The 24,424-nt window shown below is 58.6% G+C and overlaps 1 protein-coding gene across 1 annotated transcript in view; it reads right to left on the bottom strand.

The window, feature by feature from the left end:
• Positions 1–12,891: 12,891 nt before the first annotated feature.
• The window catches only part of OPLAH (5-oxoprolinase, ATP-hydrolysing), a 54,035-nt gene continuing 42,502 nt past the window's right edge, over positions 12,892–24,424 (bottom strand). Inside the window, exons 23-27 of the mRNA XM_048837049.2 lie at positions 21,177–21,334; positions 20,623–20,783; positions 19,833–19,930; positions 14,870–19,216; positions 12,892–14,484 (exon numbers count right to left, since the gene is read on the bottom strand). Of these exons, the coding sequence (XP_048693006.2) occupies positions 19,064–19,216; positions 19,833–19,930; positions 20,623–20,783; positions 21,177–21,334 (570 nt within the window). The 3' untranslated portion in view covers positions 12,892–14,484; positions 14,870–19,063. The remainder of the gene's footprint in view (positions 14,485–14,869; positions 19,217–19,832; positions 19,931–20,622; positions 20,784–21,176; positions 21,335–24,424) is intronic.

The raw sequence follows: 24,424 nt of genomic DNA on the forward strand, positions 1-24,424 counted from the left end.
AACGAAGGAGAAACAAAGACAGCATGAACAGGAGCTGGCCAGGCTGAAGAGCAGTGGGGCCCCGGCTTTGGTGAATGAGGGGGGACCCAAGACTGCAAGGAACTTTGATAAGTGCTTCCTGGCCCAGCGTAAGGAGGGGGAGGACATAGATAGCTTCCTGACGGCCTTTGAGAATGCCTGTGAGCTGCACAGGGTTGACCCTGCAGACAGGCTCCAGTTTCTCACCCCCTTACTGGACCCAAAAGCCGTGGAGGTGTACAGCCGGATGACAGGGCCGGAGGCAGGGGACTATGAACTGTTCAAACAGGCCCTGCTCCGTGAGTTTGGGCTGACCCCTGAGATGTACCGGAGAAGGTTCCAGAGTCAGCGTAAAACGCCTGAGGTCACCTACCTACAACTGGTCAACCGGATGCAGGGGTATGCCCGCAAGTGGACAGCGGGGGCCCGAGCTAAAGAGGACCTGCTTGACCTAATTGTACTGGAGCAGCTGTATGAACAGTGCCCTTCCGACCTGAGGCTGTGGTTGGTGGACAAAAAGCTCGAGAACCCCCAGCACGCAGGGCAGCTGGCCGACGAGTTTGTGAACAGTCGGTCAGGGGGTAGCCGGGAGGAGTCCCAAAAGAACAGGCCCCCCCCGATGCAGAGAGAGAGTCACCATGGGGCCTCCCAGCGGGGAAATAGGGAGAACCCCCTCCCAAGGGGAACGCCTGGCGTCGGGCCCCTCCGACCCGCTCGAGGGGACCAACGTGACCTGAGCTGCTATCACTGTGGCCAGAGAGGCCACGTACGGTCCCAGTGCCCTGGGCTCAGGGACAAACTGAGCAGACCCAACCTACCCAGGGTTAACTGGGTAGGGACCCAGCTGGACGAGGGGCAGACGACCCAGGAAAGGGGGCCTACCAGTTTACCACCTGCCCCGGAGGGAAGAGTACCCCAGGCCAGCTCCACCAGAGGGCTGGAGGCTCTGGACTCAGGGTGCTCGGTTTACAGGGTGGGCGCGGGGCTGTCCCTCCGGAGAGAGTGCCTTGTTCCCCTGGAGGTGGATGGGAGGAAGGTCAATGGATACTGGGATACGGGCGCGGAGGTGACGCTGGCCCGGCCCGAGGTGGTGGCCCCAGATGGGGTGGTGCCCAACACCTACCTGACCCTGACAGGGGTGGGCGGGACCCCATTTAAGGTGCCCGTGGCAAGGGTACACCTGAAATGGGGGGCCAAGGAGGGCCCCAAGGATGTGGGGGGTACACCACCATTTGCCCACTGAAGTTTTGATGGGGGGAGACCTAGAGGACTGGCCAAGCAAGCCCCAGACTGCCCTGGTTGTGACCCGTAGCCAGAGCCGGCGAGGGCCACTGCTCCCTGACCTCGGGGAGGGTACCGCACCGGAGGCGCAGGACCCTACCCTGGTGGGAAGGGAGGGCCGAGGGGCACGGCTCAGAGAGGCTGAGGCCTCAGACCTGGCCACTGAGGGGGAACCGGTCCCCATCCCTTCCCCAGCCGCTGAGTTCCTGGCCGAGTTGAGGAAAGATCCCTCCTTGCGGAAGCTCAGGGACCTGGCCGACCTCGGTGTGGGACGGACCATGAGGAGAGGCTGCCAGGAGAGGTTCCTGTGGGAGAAGGGGTTCCTGTACCGAGAATGGGCTCCCACAAGGGAAGTGGAGTCCTGTGGGATCAGGAGGCAGCTGGTGGTCCCCCAGAAGTATCGCCGCAAGCTCCTGTCCCTGGCCCATGACATCCCCCTCGCAGGGCACCAGGGAATCCGGCGCACCCGGCAGAGGTTGCTACAGAACTTTTACTGGCCCGGGGTCTTTACCACGGTCCGGCAGTATTGCCGATCCTGTGACCCCTGTCAGAGGGTGGGGAAGGCCCGGGACAAGGGGAAAGTGGCTTTGAAACTTTTGCCCATCATAGAGGAGCCTTTCCAGAAGGTGGCCATGGACATCGTGGGGCCTCTCAGCAGGACGACCCGGTCGGGGAAGAAATACATTCTGGTGGTGGTAGATTTTGCCACCCGTTACCCCGAGGCAGTGCCCTTAGCTTCCATTGAAGCCGACACCGTGGCCGATGCGCTCCTGACCATTTTCAGCCGAGTGGGGTTCCCCAAGGAAGTCTTGACAGACCAAGGCTCCAACTTCATGTTGGCCCTGCTCCGGTGCTTGTGGGAGAAATGTGGGGTCCGGCACGACTGGGCCTCAGCTTATCACCCCCAGTCCAACGGGCTGGTGGAGAGGTTTAACGGGACGCTAAAGATGATGCTGAAAACCTTTATGAACCAGCACCCGCAGGATTGGGACAAGTACTTACCTCACCTGCTGTTCGCATACAGGGAGGTGCCCCAGGAGTCTACCGGATTTTCGCCTTTTGAACTGTTATATGGCAGGAGGGTGAGGGGCCCCCTGGACCTGATGAGAGACGAGTGGGAGGGGAAGGCCACTCCCGATGGAGAGTCAGTGGTGGAGTATGTCCTGATCTTCCGAGAGAGACTGGCTGAACTCATGGGCCTGGCCAGGGAGAATCTGGCCAGAGCCCAGAAGAAGCAGAAGGTCTGGTATGACCGCACGGCGCGGGCCTGTGCCTACGCCACCGGGGATCAGGTGATGTTCTCATCCCGGTGAGAAATAACAAACTACAGGCCGCCTGGGAGGGCCCTTTCAAGGTCGTCAAGCAGCTCAATGAGGTAAACTATGTGGTGGAGCTGTCGAACCGGGCGCACCACCGCCGGGTGTACCATGTGAATATGATGAAGCCATATTATGCCAGGGGGAATGTGGTGTTGGCCGTGTGTGGACAGTGGGAAGAGCAGGGAGATGACCCTTTAGTAGATCTATTCCCTGGGACCAGAGCTGGTTCCCCCCTGGAAACAATCCCCCTCTCGGATCAGCTAACCCCTGCCCAGCAAGCTGAGGTCAGGGAGGTGCTGCATCCGTACCGACAGCTGTTTTCCAACCAGCCTGGACGCACTAATCTGACTGTCCACCGGGTGCAGACCGGGTCGCACCCGCCGATAAGATGCTCCCCCTTCCGAGTCACAGGGAAAACTGCTCAGGACCTGGAAAGAGAGGTCCGGGACATGCTGGCTTTGGGGGTGATCCAGCCATCTGCCAGCCCTTGGGCCTCGCCGGTGGTGCTGGTCCCCAAAAAGGACGGGTCGGTCCGGTTCTGCGTGGACTATCGGAAGCTCAATGCCATCACTGTATCTGATGCCTACCCCATGCCCAGGCCGGACGAGCTCCTAGACAAACTGGGAGGAGCTCGGTACCTTACCACCATGGACCTTACAAAGGGCTACTGGCAAGTGCCGCTGGATGCAGATGCCCGGCTGAAATCGGCCTTTATCACCCCTCTGGGGCTCTATGAGTTCCTGACCCTGCCTTTCGGCCTCAAGGGAGTGCCGGCCACCTTCCAGCGCCTAGTGGACCAGCTCCTGAGGGGGATGGAGAGTTTTGCCGTGGCGTATATTGATGACATCTGTGTCTTTAGCCAGACCTGGGAGGACCACGTGTCCCAGGTTAGACAAGTGCTGGACCGACTCCAGGGGGCTGGGCTGACTGTAAAAGCGGAGAAGTGCAAGGTGGGGATGGCGGAAGTGTCTTACCTGGGCCATCGGGTGGGGAGCGGCCGCCTAAAGCCGGAACCAGCCAAGGTGGAGGTGATCAGAGACTGGCCCGCTCCCCACACCAAAAAGCAGGTCCAAGCCTTTATTGGGATGGCAGGATACTACCGAAGATTTGTGCCCCACTTTAGCGCCATAGCCACCCCCATCACTGAGCTATGCAAGAAGGGGAAGCCAGACAAGGTGGTCTGGACCGAGCAGTGCCAGGTGGCTTTCCGGGCGCTGAAGGAGGCTCTGGTCAGTGGCCCAGTTCTGGCAAACCCAGACTTTGACAAGCCCTTTGTGGTGTTCACCGACGCCTCCGACACGGGACTGGGGGCGGTGTTAATGCAGGAGGATGAAAAGGGGGAGAGACACCCCATCGTGTACCTGAGCAAGAAGTTGCTACCCCGGGAGCAACACTACGCGGCCATCGAGAAGGAGTGCCTGGCCATGGTGTGGGCCCTCAAGAAACTAGAGCCCTATCTCTTCGGGCGGCACTTCACCGTGTACACCGACCACTCTCCCCTGACCTGGCTGCACCAGATGAAAGGAGCCAACGCCAAGCTCCTGAGATGGAGCCTGCTCCTGCAGGGTTACGACATGGACGTGGTCCACGTGAAGGGAAGTGCCAACCTGATAGCGGATGCGCTGTCCCGGAGAGGGGGCCCCGAACTTCCCCAGGTCACTGGTCACAGTGACCCCGTTCAGTTCAGTCTCGAAGGGGGGAGAGATGTGACAATGTGACGCAGCAGGGAGGGGGGAGTGTTGATCTGGGAATGTGCCCTGGGGATGGGAGACCTGAGAGCCTGTCACCTGAGCCAGGAGGGGGAGGGGGAGGTGACACCTCTGCCCAGGAATGTGAACAGAGGCTGCAGCAGGGAACCTGCTGGGTGGGTTTAGTGGCAGTTTGGAGGCTGGGGAGAGGAACACAGGGAACCCCAGGGCTGGGGTCTAATCTCCCTGCTCCCCCAGAAGGACGTGATTGAGGGGTCCTGGTTGTACCCACAAGCTCTGTTGTGGACTGTGTTCCTGTTGTCCAATAAACCTTCTGTTTTACTGGCTGGCTGAGAGTCTCAGTGGATCCCAGGAAGAGGGGTGCAGGGCCTGGACTCCCCCACACTCCGCGACACCCGGCTAGGCTGTGACCCAGCAGCTCCCAGCTCCTGCTCTGCCCCGGGCGTTGTCACCCTTCGGCACCACTGGGGAAATCCCTGGTCGGGCACGCCAGGCCTCTCAACCATACCCCTACTGCAGACCCCCCTCTTGGGTACGGGGGGTCCCTAGGACTCGGGGCCATCACCCCCGACAGCCTGCCCAGGCCTCTCAGCCATACCCCTCCTGCAGACCCCCCTCTTGGGTACGGGGGGGGTCCCTAGGACTCGGGGCCATCAGCGCCCACAGCCTGGCCAGGCCTCTCAGCCATACCCCTCCTGCAGACCCCCCTCTTGGGTACGGGGGGGTCCCTAGGACTCGGGGGCATCACCCCCCACAGCCTGCCCAGGCCTCTCAGCCATACCTCTCCTGCAGACCCCCCCTCTTGGGTACGGGGGGTCCCTAGGCCTAGTGGCCATCACCCCCTACAGCCTGCCCAGGCCTCTCAGCCATACCCCTTCCTGCAGACCCCCCCCTTGGGTACCATGGGCTCCCCAGGACAAGGGGCCATCACCCCCCCACCACATGCCCCAGCCTCTCAGCCATACCCCTACTGCAGACCCCCCCTTGGGTACAGGGGGGACCCCAGGACTAGTGGCCATCACCCCCTACAGCCTGCCCAGGCCTCTCAGCCATACCCCTTCCTGCAGACCCCCCCCCTTGGGTACCATGGGCTCCCCAGGACATGGGGCCATCACCCCCACCACCACCACCACATACCCCAGCCTCTCACCCATACCCCTACTGCAGACCCCCCCCTTGGGTACAGGGGGGTCCCCAGGACTAGTGGCTGTCACCCCCCCACAGCCTGTCCCAGGCCTCTCACAGCCATTGTACCCAGAGGGGTGATGCCATGTGTGGCCACTAGACAGGAGTCACTGGCAAAGGAGTCACTGTTCTCGTCTCTGGCCAAGGAGATGCAACCCCAGGCCTGGGTCAGAGCCCCCAGACCCTGCAGGCTCCCCGGATGGGCTTTGGGACCCTGCTGCTCTTAGACTTTGTGACTGGAAAAGTGGGGCTGGTGCCTGCCGCTACCCTGCTGGCCAGGCCCCAGGGTGGGGGTCGGGGAGGCAGGCCATGGGGCTGATGGAGCAGTGAGGCGGACACTGTAATCGGGCTGGGAAGGCCGTGGGGTGCTGGTGGGCGCTGTGGGTCATGCCCCTGGGGGACGGGGCTGATGTGCCCGGTGTGGCAGGCAGGCTGGAGGGGGGGCTGGTGCCGGAGGAGCTGCTCCAGTCAGAGGCCATGATTTGATGGGAAGGAAGAACTATGGGGGGCAGAAAGGGGCTGTGGCCGGTTGGAGCTGGGCTCTGAACACTCCAGGTTGCTGGGGAGACCTGCGGGGAGGGGTGGCAGTGACCCTCCTAGGGGGGCACCTTTTAGAGCCAGCACCATGCACCCCAATGTCCTCCCCCTGCCAGGCACCTCACTGCACCGAGTCACTACTAGGGGCATGGGGTGCTGAGATGGCAGGGGCTGGCCAGGCTCCAGGGGTAGCCCCTGCCCCCCCTCAGGTCAGTAGCTGCACATGGGGGGTGAGGTTGTGTGGGGGAAGGAGCTGACCCACCGTGTCCTGCAGCTCCAGCCCCCCCGGCTGCAGCAGGCTCATGCCCACCAGCCGGACGGTGCCTGTGGCCGGGGGCAGAACTGGTGGCAGGCAGACGCAGACTGGGAAATTGCTTAGGACCCCGAGCAGCTCAGGGGGCCCCCGTTAAGTATTAGTATGTGGGGCTGGGAGTATTCCTGCTTGGGGCCCCCAAGGGGCTGGCCCCGCCTTGCGCCGGGGCACTGCTGCCAGCTGCAGCTGTGGGGGACAGCCGGGGAGACCAGCTCTCGTGCAGGGCGCCTGCACCTGGCACCAACTACCAGGGCTGGCGGGGGGGGCACCCAGCTGGGCAGAGAGGGGTCTGGGTGGCTGTACATGCTGCAGGGGCAGTCCCGGACGCCATGGCGGGACCCCGGTTCCTATGTCCCTCCCCCAATCTAAAGACCCGACCAGGGACGTGCCGCTTGAGCCCAGGAATCCCCAGCCCCTCCCAGGGACCCCCCAGGCATCTGGTGCCCCTCTGGGCCCCCTGCCCCAAGGACTCAGTCAGCTGCTGCCGCCTCTGCCCAGGAACGCCCCCACCTGGAACACCCCTGTAACGATGCTGCCCGTGTGAGCCAGCTGAGGTCACTCAATCAGGGTGAACTGCAAACAGACCGGGGCAGACAAACCCCAAACGCTGATGGATATTGCAATAGTTAGATTTACCCAGCCAGCCCAAAGCAGCTTCTACAGCCCCTCCCTGGGTTTCCTTAAAGTAGCCAGCGTCAGGCCTCAGGCCTCCCTCCAGACACACCTGTCAACCATAGGGTGACAAATTCTGAAAATCTTATTTCATCCTTGAAAAGAAAAGGTTCTTCTGACCCCAAAGGACCAAGCCCAGACCCAGGTCGAATGATAACTCAGATCTTACCCCAAATACACGCTTACAGTCAATCCTTGTTATCTAAGCTAAAATTTATTTAAAAAGACAAGAGAGCGTTGGTTAAAAGATCAATATACAGAGAGACTTGGGTTCAATTCTTGAGGTCCAGATACAGAGCAGAGATGAGCTTGTAGTTGCCAAAAGTCCTTTTAGAAATAGTCCAGAGGTTATAGTCCAATGGCCATGTTCAGGGTGACTCCTGTCAGTGACTGGGGATCTCAATCCTGATGGCTTAAGGTTTCCCCCTCTTAAAACCCAAAGCAGAACTGAGATGAAGAAGGATGGTGTCCCAGGGTCTTTATATGTTTTCCGCAGCCTTTTGGCCTGAGAAAACAATCGGCTTGGCTTTCCTTCTCCCAAACATCCTGGCAATTAGCACAGGGTCATTTATCCATTAAACAGTTCAGACACAGGTTACCACAACCTTCAAAGAGACATAGACAATAATACTCTGTCACTCAAGTGTCTTCCTGTCACGGAGTGTGGGGGAGTCCAGGCCCTGCACCCCTCTTCCTGGGATCCACTGAGACTCTCAGCCAGCCAGTAAAACAGAAGGTTTATTGGACAACAGGAACACAGTCCACAACAGAGCTTGTGGGTACAACCAGGACCCCTCAATCACATCCTTCTGGGGGAGCAGGGAGCTTAGACCCCAGCCCTGGGGTTCCCTGTGTTCCTCCCCCCAGCCTCCAAACTGCCAACTAAACTCACCCCCCAGGTTCCCTGCTGCAGCCTCTGTTCACATTCCTGGGCAGAGGTGTCACCTCCCCCTCCCCCTCCTGGCTCAGGTGACAGGCTCTCAGGTCTCCCATCCCCAGGGCACATTCCCAGGTCAACACTCCCCCCTCCCTGCTGAGTCACATCGTCACACTTCCTAAAAGTTAATATTCCCTTTTTGATCTTTGAATCAAAGCCGTAGCCATAGACAAGGCTTGTTTGCGGATATCACGAGACCTGAGCAAACATCTCCCCTTCTCTCTCTAACAATGCCGGCTGCATTTCAAAGCTCTGTTCATTTACATCTCTTCCTAACCAGTCTCTAAAGTTCGGCCATGGGTCAGGTCAGTCTGGGAGTTAATTAGCTCTTTCTGGCCCTGTCACCTTTCCATGAGACTTTAAATCACACTCAGAATGTCACACCCCCACCTCACTCTGTGCACGCATAGCCACCTGCTCCCCAGGCCCTGGTGCACTGGCCTGGATGGGGTCATGCATGTCTCCAGACTCAGCCCCTGCGGGGATGGCCCAAGGGGGAGTACTGAGTCCCCTTACCTTGCCCCACCCCGACAGTGGAGGGGGAATGTGGAGGGCAGGGGATAGAGCAGCAGGCAGGGGGTTGTGGGGGCAGGGGATGTCAGGGTAGGAAATGGGGGAGCATGCAGGGGATCATGGATACAGGGCATATCGGGGTGCTACAGTAAGACATGGGGGGGCAGGCAGGGGACTGAGAGTGGGACAGACAGGGTACGGGGGTCAGGTAGGATAGGATCAGATAGGAGGCGGGGTCAGAACTGCCAAATGTCCAGTCCCCCCCCCTGCACCATAACCCCGCCCTTTTTTTGGCACCCGGACACCTACCCATCCAAGCACTAGCATGAGCCACAACCCAGGGAAGAGCAGTGTGAGCCACAACCCAGGGAAGAAAGGGAAAGTTGATAGTAATTAATATAAATAAGAAGTTAGGGATTGTAGAACATTGATAAGGAAAGCCAAGGGACACAAGGAGACGACTATGGCCAGCAGCATTAAGTACAATAAAATTTAAAATATATTAAGAACAAAAAGAATCCTGACAATGGTATTGTGCCATTACTAGATGGAAATGGTAGAAATCTCAATAATAATGCAGAAAAGGCAGAAGTGTTCAATAAATATTTCTGTTCTCTATTTGGGGAAACTACAGATTATATAGTGTCATCATTTGGTGATGATAACACTCTTTCCATTCCACTAGGATCTCAGGAGGATGTTAAGCAGAAGCAACTAAAATTAGACATTTTTCAAACAGCAGATCGTGATAACTTTCATTCAAGAGTTTTAAACGTGCTGGCTGAGGAGCTCACTGGACCATTAAGGTTGATTTTTCAATAAATCTTGGAGCACTTCTAGAAGACTAGAAGTTGTGCCAATTTTTAGAAAGGGTAAACAGGATGAGCTGGTAATTATAGCCAAGAGAATGAAGCAGCTGAATACAGGACTCAATTAATGCCAATCAACCAGGGTTTATGGAAAATAGATCCCATCAAACTAATGTGAAATCTCTTTTTGATGAGATTACAAGTTTGGTTGACAAAGGTAACAGGGTTGATGTAAAGCATTTGAGTTGGTACTGCACAACATTTTGATTCAAAAACTAGAATGGTATAAAATGACCATGGCACACATTCAATGGATTAAAACCTGGCTAACTGATAGATCTCAAAATGTAATTGTAACTGGGGAATCACCACTGAGTGGGTGTGTTTCCAGTGAGCCCCCACAGAGGTTGGTTCTTGACCCTACTTAACATTTTTATCTATGACCTGGAAGAAAACATAAAATCATCACTGACAAATTGTGCAGATGATACAAAAACTGGGGCAGTGATAAATAACAAAGAGGCCAGGCCACCGATTCAGAGCAATCTGGATCACTTGGTAACCTGGGCACAGGCAAACTGCGTTTTAATATAGGCAAATGTAAATGTATACAGCGAGGATGGGGACCCTGAACAAGATTTGGGAGTCACAGTGGATAACCACGTGAACATGAGCTCCCAGTGGGAGGCTGCGGCCAAAAGGGCTAATGCCATCCTGGGATATATAAAGAGGGGAATCTCGAGTAGGAGCAGAGTTTATTTTCCCTCTGTACGTGGCACTGTGCGAGTGCTGCTGGGATCCTGGCTCCAGTTCAAGAAGGACGTTGATAAATTGGGGAGTGGTCAGAATTAAAGGGTTAGAAACCTGCCGTACAGAGGAGCGCAATCTATTTAGCTGAACAAAGAGCGGGTTAAGGGGTGAGTTGATCCCAGTCTGGAAGTACCTACCTGGGGATCAGAGATTTAACAATGGGCTGTTCACTCTAGCAGAGGAAGGTCTGACAGGATCCAGTGGCTGGAAGTTGAAGGTCGACACATTCAGACTGGAAATAAGGCCTAGGTTTGCAACTAACACTTGGAACAATGTACCCAGGGTTGTGGCGGATTCTCCAGCCCTGGCGATTTTTCAGTCAAGACTAGTTGTTTGTCGAAACGCTCTGCCCTAGGGGCTGGTGTCTGGCCTGTGCTGTACAGGGGGTCAGACAAGACGGTCACAATGATCCCTTCTGGCCTTGGAAGCGATGAATCAAGACTTACTCATTTGCTAACTCAAGAGTTTTAAGCCAATCACCTGATTCGGGCACCTGGCTGGAGGGGGTTCTGGGGGCAGGGGGCGGGAGAACATTAGCAGACAGACACAGCAACCAAGCCGGGGACGGAGTAGAGGTGAAAGACCCCCCTCTCCCCGCATGCTCCCACCAGTAACAGTGAATGCTGATCAGCACAATGAGCAGAGGTTGAGAGCACCAAGAGCCCCTGTTCCCCAGTGCCTCTGTGATCTCAGCGGGGTGTTGTGTGTTCACGAGCCCAGACAGCAGGAGCAAGGGAGCCCCCGGTTCAACGGGTGCGCTACCCTAAGCTGCTGAGGGGGCACTGACCACCCACAGCAGCACCCTCCACCCCGGCACCACAACCCTAATCGTGGCTGGTGAGGAGGGGAGGCCCCAAGAGGGGGGACTGGAGAATGAGCCCACCCTGCACTCACCCTAGTTAAAAGGAAACAAAGGGTAGGAATAAACGGTCTGTTTTCAGACTGGAGAAAGGTAAATTGTGGTGTCCCCCAGGGGGCTGTACTGGGCCCAGTCCTATTTAACATATTCATAAATTATCTGGGAAAAGGGGTAAACAGTGAGGTGGCAAAATTTGAAGATGATACAAAACTACTCAAGATAGTTAAGTCCCAGGCAGCCTGTGAAGAGCTACAAAGGGATCTCACAAAACTGGGTGTCTGGGCAACCAAATAGCAGATGAAATTCAATGTTGATAAATGCAAAGTAATGCACATTGGAAAGCATCATCCCAACTCTACATATACAATGATGGGGTCTAAATTAGCTGTTACCACTCAAGAAAGATCTTGGAGTCAGTGTGGAGAGTTCCCTGAAAACACCCGCTCAATGGGCAGCGGCAGCCAAAAAAGCGAACAGAATGTTGGGAATCATCAAGAAAGGGATAGAGAACAAGACAGAAAATATCCTATTGCCTCAATATAAATCCATGGTACTCCCACAGTTTGAATACTGCGTGCGGATGTGGTCGCCCCATCTCAAAAAAAAGTATATTAGAGAGACAACTAAGGGGGGATAAGATAGAGGTCTATAAAATCATGATGGGTGTGGAGAAAGTGAATAAGGAAGTGTTATTTACTCCTTCTCATAACACAAAAACCAGGGGTCACCCAATGAAATTAATAGGCAGAAGGTTTAAAACAAACAAAAGGACGCATTTCTTCACACAACGCACAATAAGCCTGTGGAACTCCTTGCCAGAGGAGGCCAAGACTATAGCAGGGTTCAAAAAGAACTAGATTAAGTTCCTGGAGGACAGATCCATCAGTGGCTATTAGCCAGGATGGGCAGGGATGGTGTCTCTAGCCTCGGTTTGCCAGAAGCTGGGAATGGGCGACAGGAGATGGATCACTGGATGATTCCCTGTTCTGTTCATTCCCTCTGGGGCACCTGGCATTGGCCACTGTCAGAGGACAGGATACTGGGCTAGATGGACCTTTGGTCTGACCCAGTCTGGCCGTTCTTATAGTCACCCTGCAGAGGTGGCTCCTGTCCCAGGGGCTGCGTCTGGCTCCCCACTCTCAGCATTGCAACCTGGTGCATGTGGTCACAGTGTTACTCAGGTCCAGGGGTGAAAGTAACTTCAAGGACTTACCGGTACTTAGGCGGGGGCGGGGCCTGAATTGGAAGAGGCGGGGTCTTTACATCCCCAGGCCCTTTAATCAAGATTTAAAGGGCCCGGGGCTGGGACTGTGGTAGCAGCAACTGGGAGCCCCGGGCCCTTTAAATTGCCACCACGACCCCCAGGGCTCCGGCAGCAGGGCTCTGGCGGCAATTGAAAGGGCCCGGGGCTCCAGCCACTGCTGGGCTCTTGCCGGTACGCCGTACTGGGGTGTACCGGCTTACTTTCCCTTCTGCTCAGGTCTGACCCAGCCTCAGCCTACCCAAGTCACAATGCCACTCACTCAGACTTGGCTCCGCATCCCCCCACCCTGTCCCAATGGAGGCCAGCTGGGCCAAACCTGAGCTGGCCGCGACTGATTTCTGTGGGTGCAATCCGCTAGGGCATCAAAGGTGTTAATAAAAAGAAAAGGAGGACTTGTGGCACCTTAGAGACTAACCAATTTATTTGAGCATAAGCTTTCGTGAGCTACAGCTCACTTCATCGGATGTATCGGCTGTAGCTCACGAAAGCTTATGCTCAAATGAATTGGTTAGTCTCTAAGGTGCCACAAGTCCTCCTTTTCTTTTTGCGAATACAGACTAACACGGCTGTTACCCTGAAAGATGTTAATGTGACCCTGGCCCTGAACAGTGTTAAATGACGTTTGGGTGAGGCTGCTCGGGCCCCTGGCAAACACACCACGAACAGTCCTTTAGCATTTTATTAAAGATACAGCAAGAGGAAGAAAAACAGTGAAAGCGTTGGACCTGTCAGGTTCCCAGCGAGGCTGTCATTGTCACAGTGACGCTTGTTCCCTTTCATGGGAGAGACATTTTACCAGGAACCTGACCCCCATTTGACAGCCTTTCAGCTGGCGTTAACGATGGTATAACCCAGGATCCTAGAAATCCCTTTGCCACGGAAAAACGCACATTTTTACATTTCTTATTAGTGAATGTTGGGGTTTTATCACAGAAAACTGGGGTCCTGGTAATAACCATCCAGTTAGGGGGAAAGAGCGTAAGTCAGGTGAGCTGGGCTGGAGCTGTCCTGTTGTTGTTAAAGTCCCATCCTGCTTCCGAGAGGACAGAACAAGACAAACACACCCAAGGGGGGGGAGAACCGAATCACAGAGACAACGCAGCTTCCATCTCTGGTGCTGCCTGCTGGAGAATCACAGTCCCCGCGGGCTCAGCTCATTCGCAGGCCAGCCGGACTCCTGACTCCGAGCGCTCACACAGCAGCAGCCGGCCCAACGCTCTCTGCCATCTCCATCCCCTCCTGGGGGACAGAGAGAGGCCTGGCCTCCGTTCGTCGCGCCCTCGTCACCTCCTGGCCATGTACCTGGGCAAGACACCTTCAGCACGAAGGAAGCTCCAGCTCGTTCAGAAAAATGCAGCCACTCCTAAGCAACACAGGCTCCGGCAAGCTCCTCACCCTGTCCTCTGCTCCCTACCCCGGCTTCCCAGCACGTTCAAGGGCTGGGCCTTCCCTTCCCAGTGCTCCATGGCCGGGGCCCAGGACACCCAAACAGAGCCTAGGCTCCTGGATGGAGATCAGGCAACCGTCGCAGGGGCCAGGCGGAGACTGGAATCACACACACACACACACAGCGAAGGACCATCTCAAACCGCCCCATCTTCCACTCCAAGGGCCAGGAGCGGGTCTAAGAAACAGAGCAGCTGGGGTATCGATATTAACCCCCCAACCTCTCCCCCTCCCAAAACAAGAGACCACGCTGCACCCGCCGCACCCTCTAGGGACAGGCTCAGGGAACGAACCCTGTGTGACACCCAGTGATGAGCTCCCAAAATCTTAACAACCGGTTCCCTCCTCACCCCACGAGGGGGTCGTGCCCCCCCCCGCCCCCGGGACTCCTGCCCCATCCAACCGCCCGCATTCCTTGATGCCCCCATCCACCCCCCTCCCCTGTCCCCTGACTGCCCCCAGACCCGGGCAGGAGGGTTTCGTGGGCCACAGTAGTGGGTGCCCACCCCACCCCTAAGAGCCAGAGGGACCTGCCGGGGGCGAGGTGGGGAGTCCCGGAGCTGCTTACCTGGGGCAGCTCCCAGGAAGCAGCCGGCAGGTCCCTCTGGCTCCTGGGGTGGGGTGGGGTAACGTAGCTGGGGGGGGGAGCAGGGGGAGCAGCCGCTCCCCCCACCGATCACATCAAAAGTGGCACCTTAGGCACCGACTCTGGGGGTGCTCCGGGGCTGGAGCCCCCACGGGGAAAATTTGGTGGGTGCAGAGCCCCCACCGGCAGCTCCCCGCCCTGCGCCCTGCGCCCAGCCCCAGCTCACCTCCGCTCCGCCTCCTGCCCTGAACGAGCCACCGGCCCTGCTTCTCCGCCCCCCCCCCCCCCCCCCGGCTTCCCGCGAATCAGCTGTTCGCACTGGAAGTCTGGGGGGGCTGAGACGCAGGTGGAGGCTTCCCGCTCAGGCCGAGGGAGGCGGAGGGGAGCTGGGGCGGGGAGCGGTGCCCCTGTGCCCCCCCGCCCGGGTTACCTGCTGCGGCGCGGGCAGCCCTCCTCGCTCCCCCCCCGCCGAGCTCCCCTCAGCGAACATCTGATTCCCGGGAAGCCGGGGGGGGGGGGGGGGGGGACGGGACGGAGAAGCAGAGCGGGGCGGCGCGTTCAGGGGAGGAGGTGGAGCGGAGGTGAGCTGGGGCTGGGAGCTGCCAGTGCACCCACCAAATTTTCCCCCTGGGTGCTCTAGGGCTGGAGCACCCATGGAGTCAGCCCCTAAGGCGCCACTTTTGGCCGGTTAAATTTAGAAGCCCTTTTAGAACTGGTTCTCCCTCGTGGAACAACGGGTTCTAAAAGGGCTTCTAAATTTAACAACCGGTTCTAGCGAACTGGTGCGAACTGGCTCCAGCTCACCACTGGTGACACCCATGTGCTCACACAGTCGCCCCGTGGCCGGTAACACCCTGGGCAGAAGAGAACAGCTCATCACAGGGGCCGATCGGCCATGCCAGGACCCAGCAAATGTATACCAGCTCGGGGCTGTTTGGGCATGACCGTTAGCCGCCTCCATGGCCACCGGCTCACAGCGGGGCTGCTAAGGCGCAGTCTTGGCTGGCTCAGCCAGGGTCTTATTAGGCAGAAGGCAGAGGAGAGGGAGAGAACAGAGGAGAGCTAAGGGAAGAAAAAGAAAACACCAGGGGTGGGGGGCAGCAGGGCTGGGAGTTAGTGGGAGCCAGGGCAGCTGGCGACAACATTTGGGTCCCTCTCTCTGGCCTGGTCAGGGCAGCGGCCCAAGGGCAGATCCCAGGAGAAGGTGGCGGTGGTAACCATGATGGAAAAGCCCGTTCCTGCCAGCCCTCCTGCCTCCCCACCAGCTCCCCGAAGGCTTTTTGTCTGGCCCCCAAAGGTAGCCGCGGGCGGAACAGCCCATCCCCCTCATTAGTTTGCTTACCAGTTAGGCCTCATTTTGGCCCATTGATTTCTGGCCCCACTTCTCTTGGTTAGCAGACGTGGGGTTAGCACCGTGCTGGGACTCTCCTGGGGGGCGGGGCGTTGTCTGGACTAGCCTAGGCTCTCTGTTTGTCTCCCTTATGCACCTTTTCCCACCCCTGGAATATCTTATAACCCTTTCTCTGCATCTCAGCGTTCGGCAGACACTGCAAGCTGGTCAGGGGGCCCCCATGATCACAGCAGCTGTTACCTGAAGGAGAATCACCCATTGAATATGCTGCTGGCCCCCTGCCCAGCCCAGCCAGCCCCGCCCAGCTCCTCCGGCCCTCGCTGACGACAGCGTTAATTAGCCCGAGGATGCACCCAGGTTTCTACAGGGCCGTGCAGCTTTCCCAGGCAAACCACAAACCGGGAAGCTCACTTCATTCAATTGCCAAAATTAGCTCCCAAGGCACAGCCTGGCACAGGGCACAGCCACACCTGCCCTGGCGTACAACCACAGCTCCACCGGCTCGCCGCGGGCCTGGCTGGCAGGTCGCTTCCTGCCCCGCAGAGCGGGCACACACAGGGTAATTTCACATACAAATGGCCAAATAAGCAAGGGGGGAAAGCCAAGGCACCTCCCATGGGTGGGAACTGTACGGCATGGACTGAAGTGCACCATCTTTGTTAGGAGCTCAAGGGCAAGCAGGATTGCCCAGTGTCCCTGCGAGCGTGGGAGTTCTACAATGAAGTCCAATGGCACAGCAGACCAAGACTGGCGGTGTGGGCAGAGGCTGGAGGAGATCTAGGGGTTTAGAATGTAGGTTCTTGATACAGGCACAGAGGTTGCAGGACCTTATATAATCCTTGATGTAATCTCATAGGCCTCTCCACCAGAGGTTCCTCAAGACCAGATTGGCTTGAATTGGCCAAAACGGCCACTGCTGGCGAATTGTGGCATAGTTTCAATACCTGAAACCTAGGTTGTCCCTCCGGAACATACAGAAAAGCCTTGCAATAGAAGAGGCCATTCTGTAGTCGGATCTGGGGTGATTGGGTAACCACATCGTTCAGGGTCTGGAAGATCTAGGTCACAAATGCGTCATCGGGGAGCAGATGGAGGAAATCAGACTGCTGTCAATTGTCCTGTTGACAAAGTTGGGCCCCTTGACCATGGTGGCAGAGGGCTCTTCACCAGGTCTGAGATGTTAGCCTTTGCGGGATAGGGCAGCTGCCCTGGGATGATAGGTTGCAACAAACCTGAAGTGAGCAAAGAAGAGGGACCAGCAGATCTGGGGTTGGTTAAGGAGTCTGGCAGTCTATAGGTATTCCAAGTTCTTATGGCCCACAGGACTTGGACTGGGAATGGTGCCACCTCCTAGAAGGAGCCCTACTTCTCAGAGCCGCCTTGGTATCCAGTAGTTCCTTGTCCCAAATATGGTAATTTTTCCACTGAGGACTGCTTCCAAGAATAAAAATCACATGGGTAGAATTGGTTGCAGGGACCCACATGTAGAAATAATTCTGCACTTATGGCAAAGTTTCAGTCATTGACCTTGATCATAAATGGTTCAGTGAATTCTGGGTGAATTTGGATAGGTGCCAAGGTGAATGCCCTCTTCAGTCGATCAAAGGCTAACTGAACCCCCAGGGTCAGGCAAACTGGCCCCCTTTCGCAGGAGCACTGTTATGGGTGCAACCAGGCTAGAGAATCCTTTAATAAATCACCTGTAAAACTTGGCAAATCCGAGAAATCACTGCCCTCCACCTACATCCTTGGGTGTGGCCTAGTCAAATATTGCCCCAACCTTACGAAGGTCCATGTGAGTTCCTCGGGCCAGGGGATCCCAAGAATTCCACCGTGCCCTTATTGAACTCACATTTCTCAAGTTTTGAGCAGAGGTGGTTTTGGCGTCATCACTCCAAGACAGCGCAGACATGATGACTGTGGAGGTCCTGACTTTCAGAGAAAATGAGGATCTCATCCAGGTAAAGGACAACAAATTGGTCCAGTATGTCCTTAAGATGTTGCCAGGGCATTGCACAACCCAAATGGCATGACCATGGCCATGCCTGGTATGGAAGGTGGTCTTCCATTCGTCTCCTTCCTGGATCCTCACCAGGGCAGAAGTTCCACGGTGGCCCAACTTTGTGAAGACCTTGGCAGGGCAGAGTCTTTCAAACAGCTCATTAATAAGCAGTACATGGTACCGGTTTCAGATTGTAATCTTGTTCAATACTTGGTAGTCCACACCAGGCCGGAGGAACCGCCATTCTTTGCCGCAAAGAAGACTGGGGCCCCTGCTGGGGATGTAGAGGGGAAAATTAACCCCTTCTGAAGGTTTTCCTGAGGACAGGTCCCCCAGAAATGCCTGCAGTTCAGATTATGAGAGGGAGTAAATGTGCCCAAAAGGAGCCTCGGCTCCTGGCAGGAGGTCAATGAGGCCGTCATGCTGCAATGAGGCAGTAGGGCGCTGGCTCTCTTTTCACTAACCATGTCGGCATAGAGCTGAAATTTAACAGGAATCCCTGGAGCTGTGGAGGATGCCGTGGGGGTTGCCAGGGTCACCTTTGGATCCTCTCTTAACATCTCTGAATTCTTTGGAGGACTGAGTAAGCAGCAGCGGGCTGCTGGGCCTGGTTTGGCTCTCAGGAAACAGGACTGCTGGCAAGACAGGGAACAAGAGCATATTGTGCCTGACCACCAGCAGATGTGCAGGTCGTAGGCGATGAGCCAGGGGATGCCAAGGACAACTGGTGAATGCAGTTCATGAATGAGCCCAAACAGAACTTTGCGGTGGCCTCAAAGGACAGTTGCCTTGAAGGGAGCCATCTGGTGGGTGACTGGTCCCGACGAAAGGGCAGACTCCGGATCCATGAAACTGCCTGAGGCATCCACGTCCACCAGCACCTCTAGGCTGGTGTCGGGCACCACAAGGTCAACAAGTACGGGTGCGGGCTGCTGGAGAAAAGGGAAGGGCACCAGCCCAGCCCGCTCCCCCCTATCGAGTCTGGGGCTTTGCTTTCTCTGAAGCAGGTGCAGATCAGTCCTTGGCGGGGCAGCTTGACGCAGTGTCCTGGTTCCCCACGGTATGGACATAGGTCTGATGCCCAGCGTCAATTCTTCTCCACGTCCAAAAGGCCGGGCCGGAGCTGCTCCCCTTGCCTGGGTTCGGAGGTAGAGACGGGTCCCCAACTGCACCTCCAGCCCCATGAGTCCCAAACCCTCTGCAAAGGCCAGGAATGACCCCTGCAAGTGCTCACCCCATAGTGGGCAGAGAGGGGCAGGGACTCAGGCAATGTCACACAATGAGGCAGGGAACAGCTGACTGGGACCTAGGAATCCTGGCCCAACAGAGGATGCTCCCCGCATTAGGAGGCCAGGAGGGGGGAGGGGGCCATGCCACGGCTGCTTGTTCGGAGCCCGCATGGCATGGGGGCAGAGCCCTGAGGTGGCTCATCCCACGCCCCAGCCCCGGCCCTCACGCCGTCTCCTGTGCCAGGCGATAGTCGTACAGGCTGCCACGTTCCAGGAAGCTCCTGGCGTTGGGCGGCTGGTGCCGCTCCAGGGAGTCCCCAGTGTCAGCAGCCGGCCCAAAGCCACCCCCGCCAGGGGTCTGCAAGCGGAAGACATCCTGCGGGGAGGGGAGGGAGACGGTGAGGGGAGAAGGGGGCTGTCCCCAGACCCTGCCCAGACAGGAGCCCCAGAGAGGGGAATCAGACCAGGTCAACCCAAGGAAAGTACCAGCCACAGCACAGCACAGCCGTGCCAACCCCACCCCCCACCGGGAGAGCTGGGTCAACCAGCCTCTCCTTCCCCACCCGGGACAGCCGTGCCAACCCCACCCCGCACCGGGAGAGCTGGGTTAACCAGCCCCTCCTTCCCCCCCTCCCTCGGGACAGCCGTGCCAACCCCACCCCCCACCGGGAGAGCTGGGTCAACCAGCCCCTCCTTCCCCCACTCCCTCGGGACAGCCGTGCCAACCCCACCCCTCACCGGGAGAGCTGGGTCAACCAGCCCCTCCTACCCACCCCCGGGACAGACGTGCCAACCCCACCCCCCCCCACCGGGAGAGTCGGGTCAACCAGCCGCCCCCCACCCCTAGGTCAGCCATGCCAGCCCTGCCCCCCACTGGGAGAGCCATGCCAACCAGCCCCACCCCATCCAGGGACAGCCCCACCCCCACCAGGACAGCCATGCCAACCGGCTCCCGCTCCCACCCCCAGCCAAGCGGGGCGCTTGACTCTTACCCCGGGAAGCACTTGCACTGACGTCTTCCCCCCCAGGCTGATGGTTCGTCCATCTCTGCGGATCAGCAAGTTCAGCCCGGCGGAGCCAGAGTCCCCCCCTGCCCAGAAGAGAAAAGGGAGTCAGAGGGAGGGTCAAATTCGGGGTGACAGACGGGGTACACCACGAGGGGGCAGAGTGGGGGGGCAGAGGGAGGGCAGACGGGGTGACAGACGGGGGACACCACAAGGGGGCGGGGTGACAGACAGGGGACACCACGAGGGGGCAGAGTGGGGGGTCAGAGGGAGGGCAGATGGGGTGACAGACGGGGGACACCACGAGGGGGCGACAGACGGGGGACACCACGAGGGGGCGCGGTGGGGGGTCAGAGGGAGGGCAGATGGGGTGACAGACGGGGGACACCACGAGGGGGCGACAGACGGGGGACACCACGAGGGGGCGGGGTGACAGACAGGGGACACCACGAGGGGGCGCGGTGGGGGGTCAGAGGGAGGGCAGATGGGGTGACAGACGGGGGACACCACGAGGGGGCGGGGTGGGGGTTCAGAGGGAGGGCAGAGGGGGTGACAGACGGGTGACACCACGAGGGGGCAGGGTGAGGGGGCAGAGGGAGGGCAGACGGGGTGACAGACGGGGGACACCACGAGCGGGTGTGGGGGTTTGGCGGGGGGGCCGGAGGGAGGATCAAATGGGGATACCGCGAGGAGCTGGGCAGTTCAGTGGGGACCGCAGTGGAGGGGAGGGGAGGGGAGGGGGTGCCCGGTGGGGGGCCGGACCCCGGCGGGTGCTCACCCTGCAGGCCGTAGGGGCGGAAGGCCCGGCGCTCGCTCAGCACCGACAGCACCATCTCCTGGCGGAAGAGCAGCTCGCGGATCACCCCGTCCCCGCCCCGGAACCGCCCGCTGCCCCCGCTGCCCTGGCACAGCTCAAAGCAGCGCAGGATCACTGGGTACCTGGGGGGGAGGCAGCGTCACTGGGGAGATGAGCACCCCCCGGCAGGGCACCCTCCACCCGGTCCCCTGCACACTCTGCCACTGCCCGAGCACAGGGCGGGGAGACCCTGGGACCCGGAGCCGGCTCAGCCCCCCCGGCAGCGGTTACAGGGGCCGAGGACACTACATCCTGAGGGCCCATCGGCTCGGTGGAGGCCCCTAAAAAGCTGGGGTTACCCCACAGCTCTTGGGTGTCCTGGCTGCTGCCACTCCCCCACCAAGGGACCTCCCACTCCATCCAGCTCCCCCCCTCACAAGGCCCTTCTCCTAGACTCCCTGCCCGTGTCCCCCAAGGAGGGCCCTAGCCGAGAGCCCTGCAAAGACGGGGTGCTCCCCATGGGGTCCCAGACCCACCGTTTCTCCAGGATCTCGGGGTCAGTGATGCGGGTGTTGGTCATGTGGGTGTGCACCCCGCTGCGCCCATGCCAGTGGGGCCCGGCCCCCACGCCGCCCGCCACTGTCTCATAGTACCCCACATGCTCGTTCCCAAACGTCACATTGTTCATGCAGCCCTGGAGTGAGGGGATGAGAGATGGAGGGAGAGCCGGCCCCGGGGACCCCGACGGGAGATCCGGCCCCGGGGACCCCGACAGGAGAGCATGACCAGCCTTGTGCCATGGAGTGTGAGGGAGTCAGAGCCCAGCACCCCCCACTTCCTGCGATTCCCCGTGACTCTCAGCCAGCCAGCAAAACGGAAGGTTTATTAGATGACAGGAACACAGTCCAAATCTGAGTTTGTAGGTACAGACAACAGGACCCCTCAGGCAGGTCCATCTGGGGGAGCAGGGAGATTAGACCCCCAACCCTGGGGTTCCCTCCGTTTCCCCAGTCCACGTTGTCACGGCGTCCCCGGGCGATGCTCTGGAACTGCTCCCTACGAAGCCAGGCAGGACTCTGGGGAAGTCTCCTCTCTGGGGGCAGCCTGTCCGCAGGACACACAGCTCACCCGGCTTCCACCTTCCTGGGTCTGACCTCGGAGCATTCAGCCTCCTCTGCCCCTCCGTGCGCTTCCCACAGCGAGTCCACCCAAGTGGGGTCCTGGGGAAGCCAGAGGGTCCTGCCCCCCAACTCCGCAGTCAGACGCGACTCTCAGCCAGCCAGGAAAACAGAAGGTTTATTAGACGACAGGAACATGGTCTAAAACAGAGCTTGCAGGTGCAGAGAACAGGACCCCTCAGTCAGGTCCATCTTGGGGGACAGGGAGGCCAGAGCCCCATCTGGGCCTCCCTCCATTTCCTCAGCCAGCTCCAAACTGAAACTCCCTCCAGCCCCTCCTCCTCTGGCCTTTGTCTCTTTCCCGGGCTAGGAGGCCACCTGATCTCTTTGTTCTCCAACCCTTCAGTCAGCACCTTTGCAGGGGAGGGGCCCAGGCCATCAGTTGCCAGGAGACAGGGTGTCGGCCATTCTCTGTGCAGACAGCATCACACCTGCCCTCTCGGGCTCTGCAACAATCACACCCCCTTATTCCCCCCACCTAGATACTGAAGAACTGCATAGGGGAAACTGAGGCACCCACACAGTATTCAGAGAAAACATTAAGAACAGTCCCACTTTGTCACACCTCTCCCCCCTTCGAGACTGAACTGAGCGGGGTCACTTTAGCCAGTGACCTGGGGAAGTTCGAAGCCACCAACGTTCCCATGGATGCCCCAGCATCTCTCCCGTTCCTTGGTAGGAGTTACACCAGGCCCTTCCAGTTTCACGCCCTCCCTTAGGTCGGGGGTGGTCGACAGCACTCGCAGGCCGCATGTGGCAAGGTTTATGCGGCCTGTGCCTTTTGCCACCCCAAAACCCCTGGGGCTCAAACTGGGATTGGGTCTTCTCCCAGCGCTCCAGTCTGGAGGGCTGTGATTCGGGCTCTCTTGGTTAAGAGCCCCCATCTTGACCTGGGCCACCCTCTGACCAGGTGTCTCTGTCCCCCGCCGCTCGGCATCAGCCCCTTTCATTGGATGCAGCCGCGTCAGGGCAGAGGGGTCCGTGTACACAGCAAAGCGTCGCCCCATAGATCTGGCTGCAGCTTTTCAAGGGTCTGCCCCACGGCCGGGCATTTCTTCTCGATGGCCGCATAGTTCCGCTCCCGGAGCAGCAGCTTCTTGCTCCGGTACCCGATGGGGTGTCTCTCCCACGTAGCATCGGCCTGCATCAGCCCCGCACCCAGCCCTGCGTCTGAGGCGTCGGTGGCACTGAAAAGGCCTTGGCGCAGTCCGGGTTTACCAGATTTACCGGGCCCTGGATTAGAGCCTCCTTCAGCGCACAGAGAGCCCTCTGGCACTGCTCGGACCCGACCACCTCGTCTGGCATCCCCCTCCTACACAGCTCAGTGGTGGGGGCAGCTGGGGAGCTCAAGTGGGGTACAAACCCCCGGTAGTACCCCGCCACCCCGATAAAGGCCTGGACCTTTTTCTTGGTCTGCGGAACGGGCCAATCTCTGATCATCTCCACCTTGGCCAGCTCTGGGCTTGGGCAGCCGCTCCCCCCTTGTGGCCCAGGTATGACACCTCTGCCATCCCCACCTTACACCTTCCAGCTTTTACCGACAGTCCTGCCTGCTTCGGGTGACCCAGCCCCCTCTTCACTGGGGACACGTGTTCCTCCCAGGCCGGGCTAGAGACACAGGTATCATCAATGGACGCCAGGGCCAAGTTCTCCTTCCCCCTCAGTAGCTGATCCACCCGGTGCTGGGGGGTGGCTGACGCCCCCTCGAGGTCGAAAGGCAGGACCAGGAACTCAGAGAGCCCCAAAGGGGTGGTGAAGGCAGATTTCAACCTGGCATCTGGGTCCAAAGGCTCCTGCCAGTCGCCCTTGGTGAGATCCTGAGTAGGGAGGTAATGAGACCCCCAGCTTGTCTAGAATCTCACCAGGCCTAGGCCTGGGGTAGGCATCGGACACGGTGATATTCTTAAGCTTTCGATACTCCTCACAGAACCAGATCGACCCGTCTCCTTGGGGACCAGCCCCACGGATGAGGCCCATGGGCTGTTGAATGGCTGGATCACCTCTAAAGCCAGCATGTCTTGACCTCCCTCTCCAGGCTCTGGGCTGTTTTCCCAGTTGACTCTGAATGGGGGACACCTGATGGGAGGATTGGCTCCCACCTCAGGGAAGAGATCCACCTGGGGGTCTCCCCCCTTCACCTCCCAACCGTCCCTTACCAGGTCCAGGGGTCCCCTCACTCTCCTCCCACACAGCAGCTCAAAGGGAAGAACCCGGTGGATTCCTGGGGCACGTCCCCATACCACAAGTGGGGCAGGTGCCTGTCCCCGTCCTGCGGATGCTGATTCATAAAAGTCCTCAGCACCATCCCCAGGGCCCCATAGACTCTCTCCACCAGCCCGTGGGATGGAGGGTCACCTGCAGAGGCCCAGGTGGGCCAGACCTCACCTTTCTCCCACCAGCCCTGGAGCCGGGCTGACAGGACATTGGACCCCTGGTCTGTAAGGACCCCGCTCTGCTGAAGATGGTCAGCAGCGCGTCTGCCCTGGTGTCTGCCTCAGTGGAGGACAGAGCCCCCGCCCCCGGGTAGCGAGATTCACCAACCCCAGGACGTATTTCTTCCCCGACCAGGTCGCCCTGCTGAGGGGCCCCACTATGTCCAGAGCCCC

The sequence above is a fragment of the Caretta caretta genome, chromosome 2 (genome assembly GCF_965140235.1).
Source record: "Caretta caretta isolate rCarCar2 chromosome 2, rCarCar1.hap1, whole genome shotgun sequence".
NCBI classification, from domain to species: domain Eukaryota; kingdom Metazoa; phylum Chordata; order Testudines; family Cheloniidae; genus Caretta; species Caretta caretta.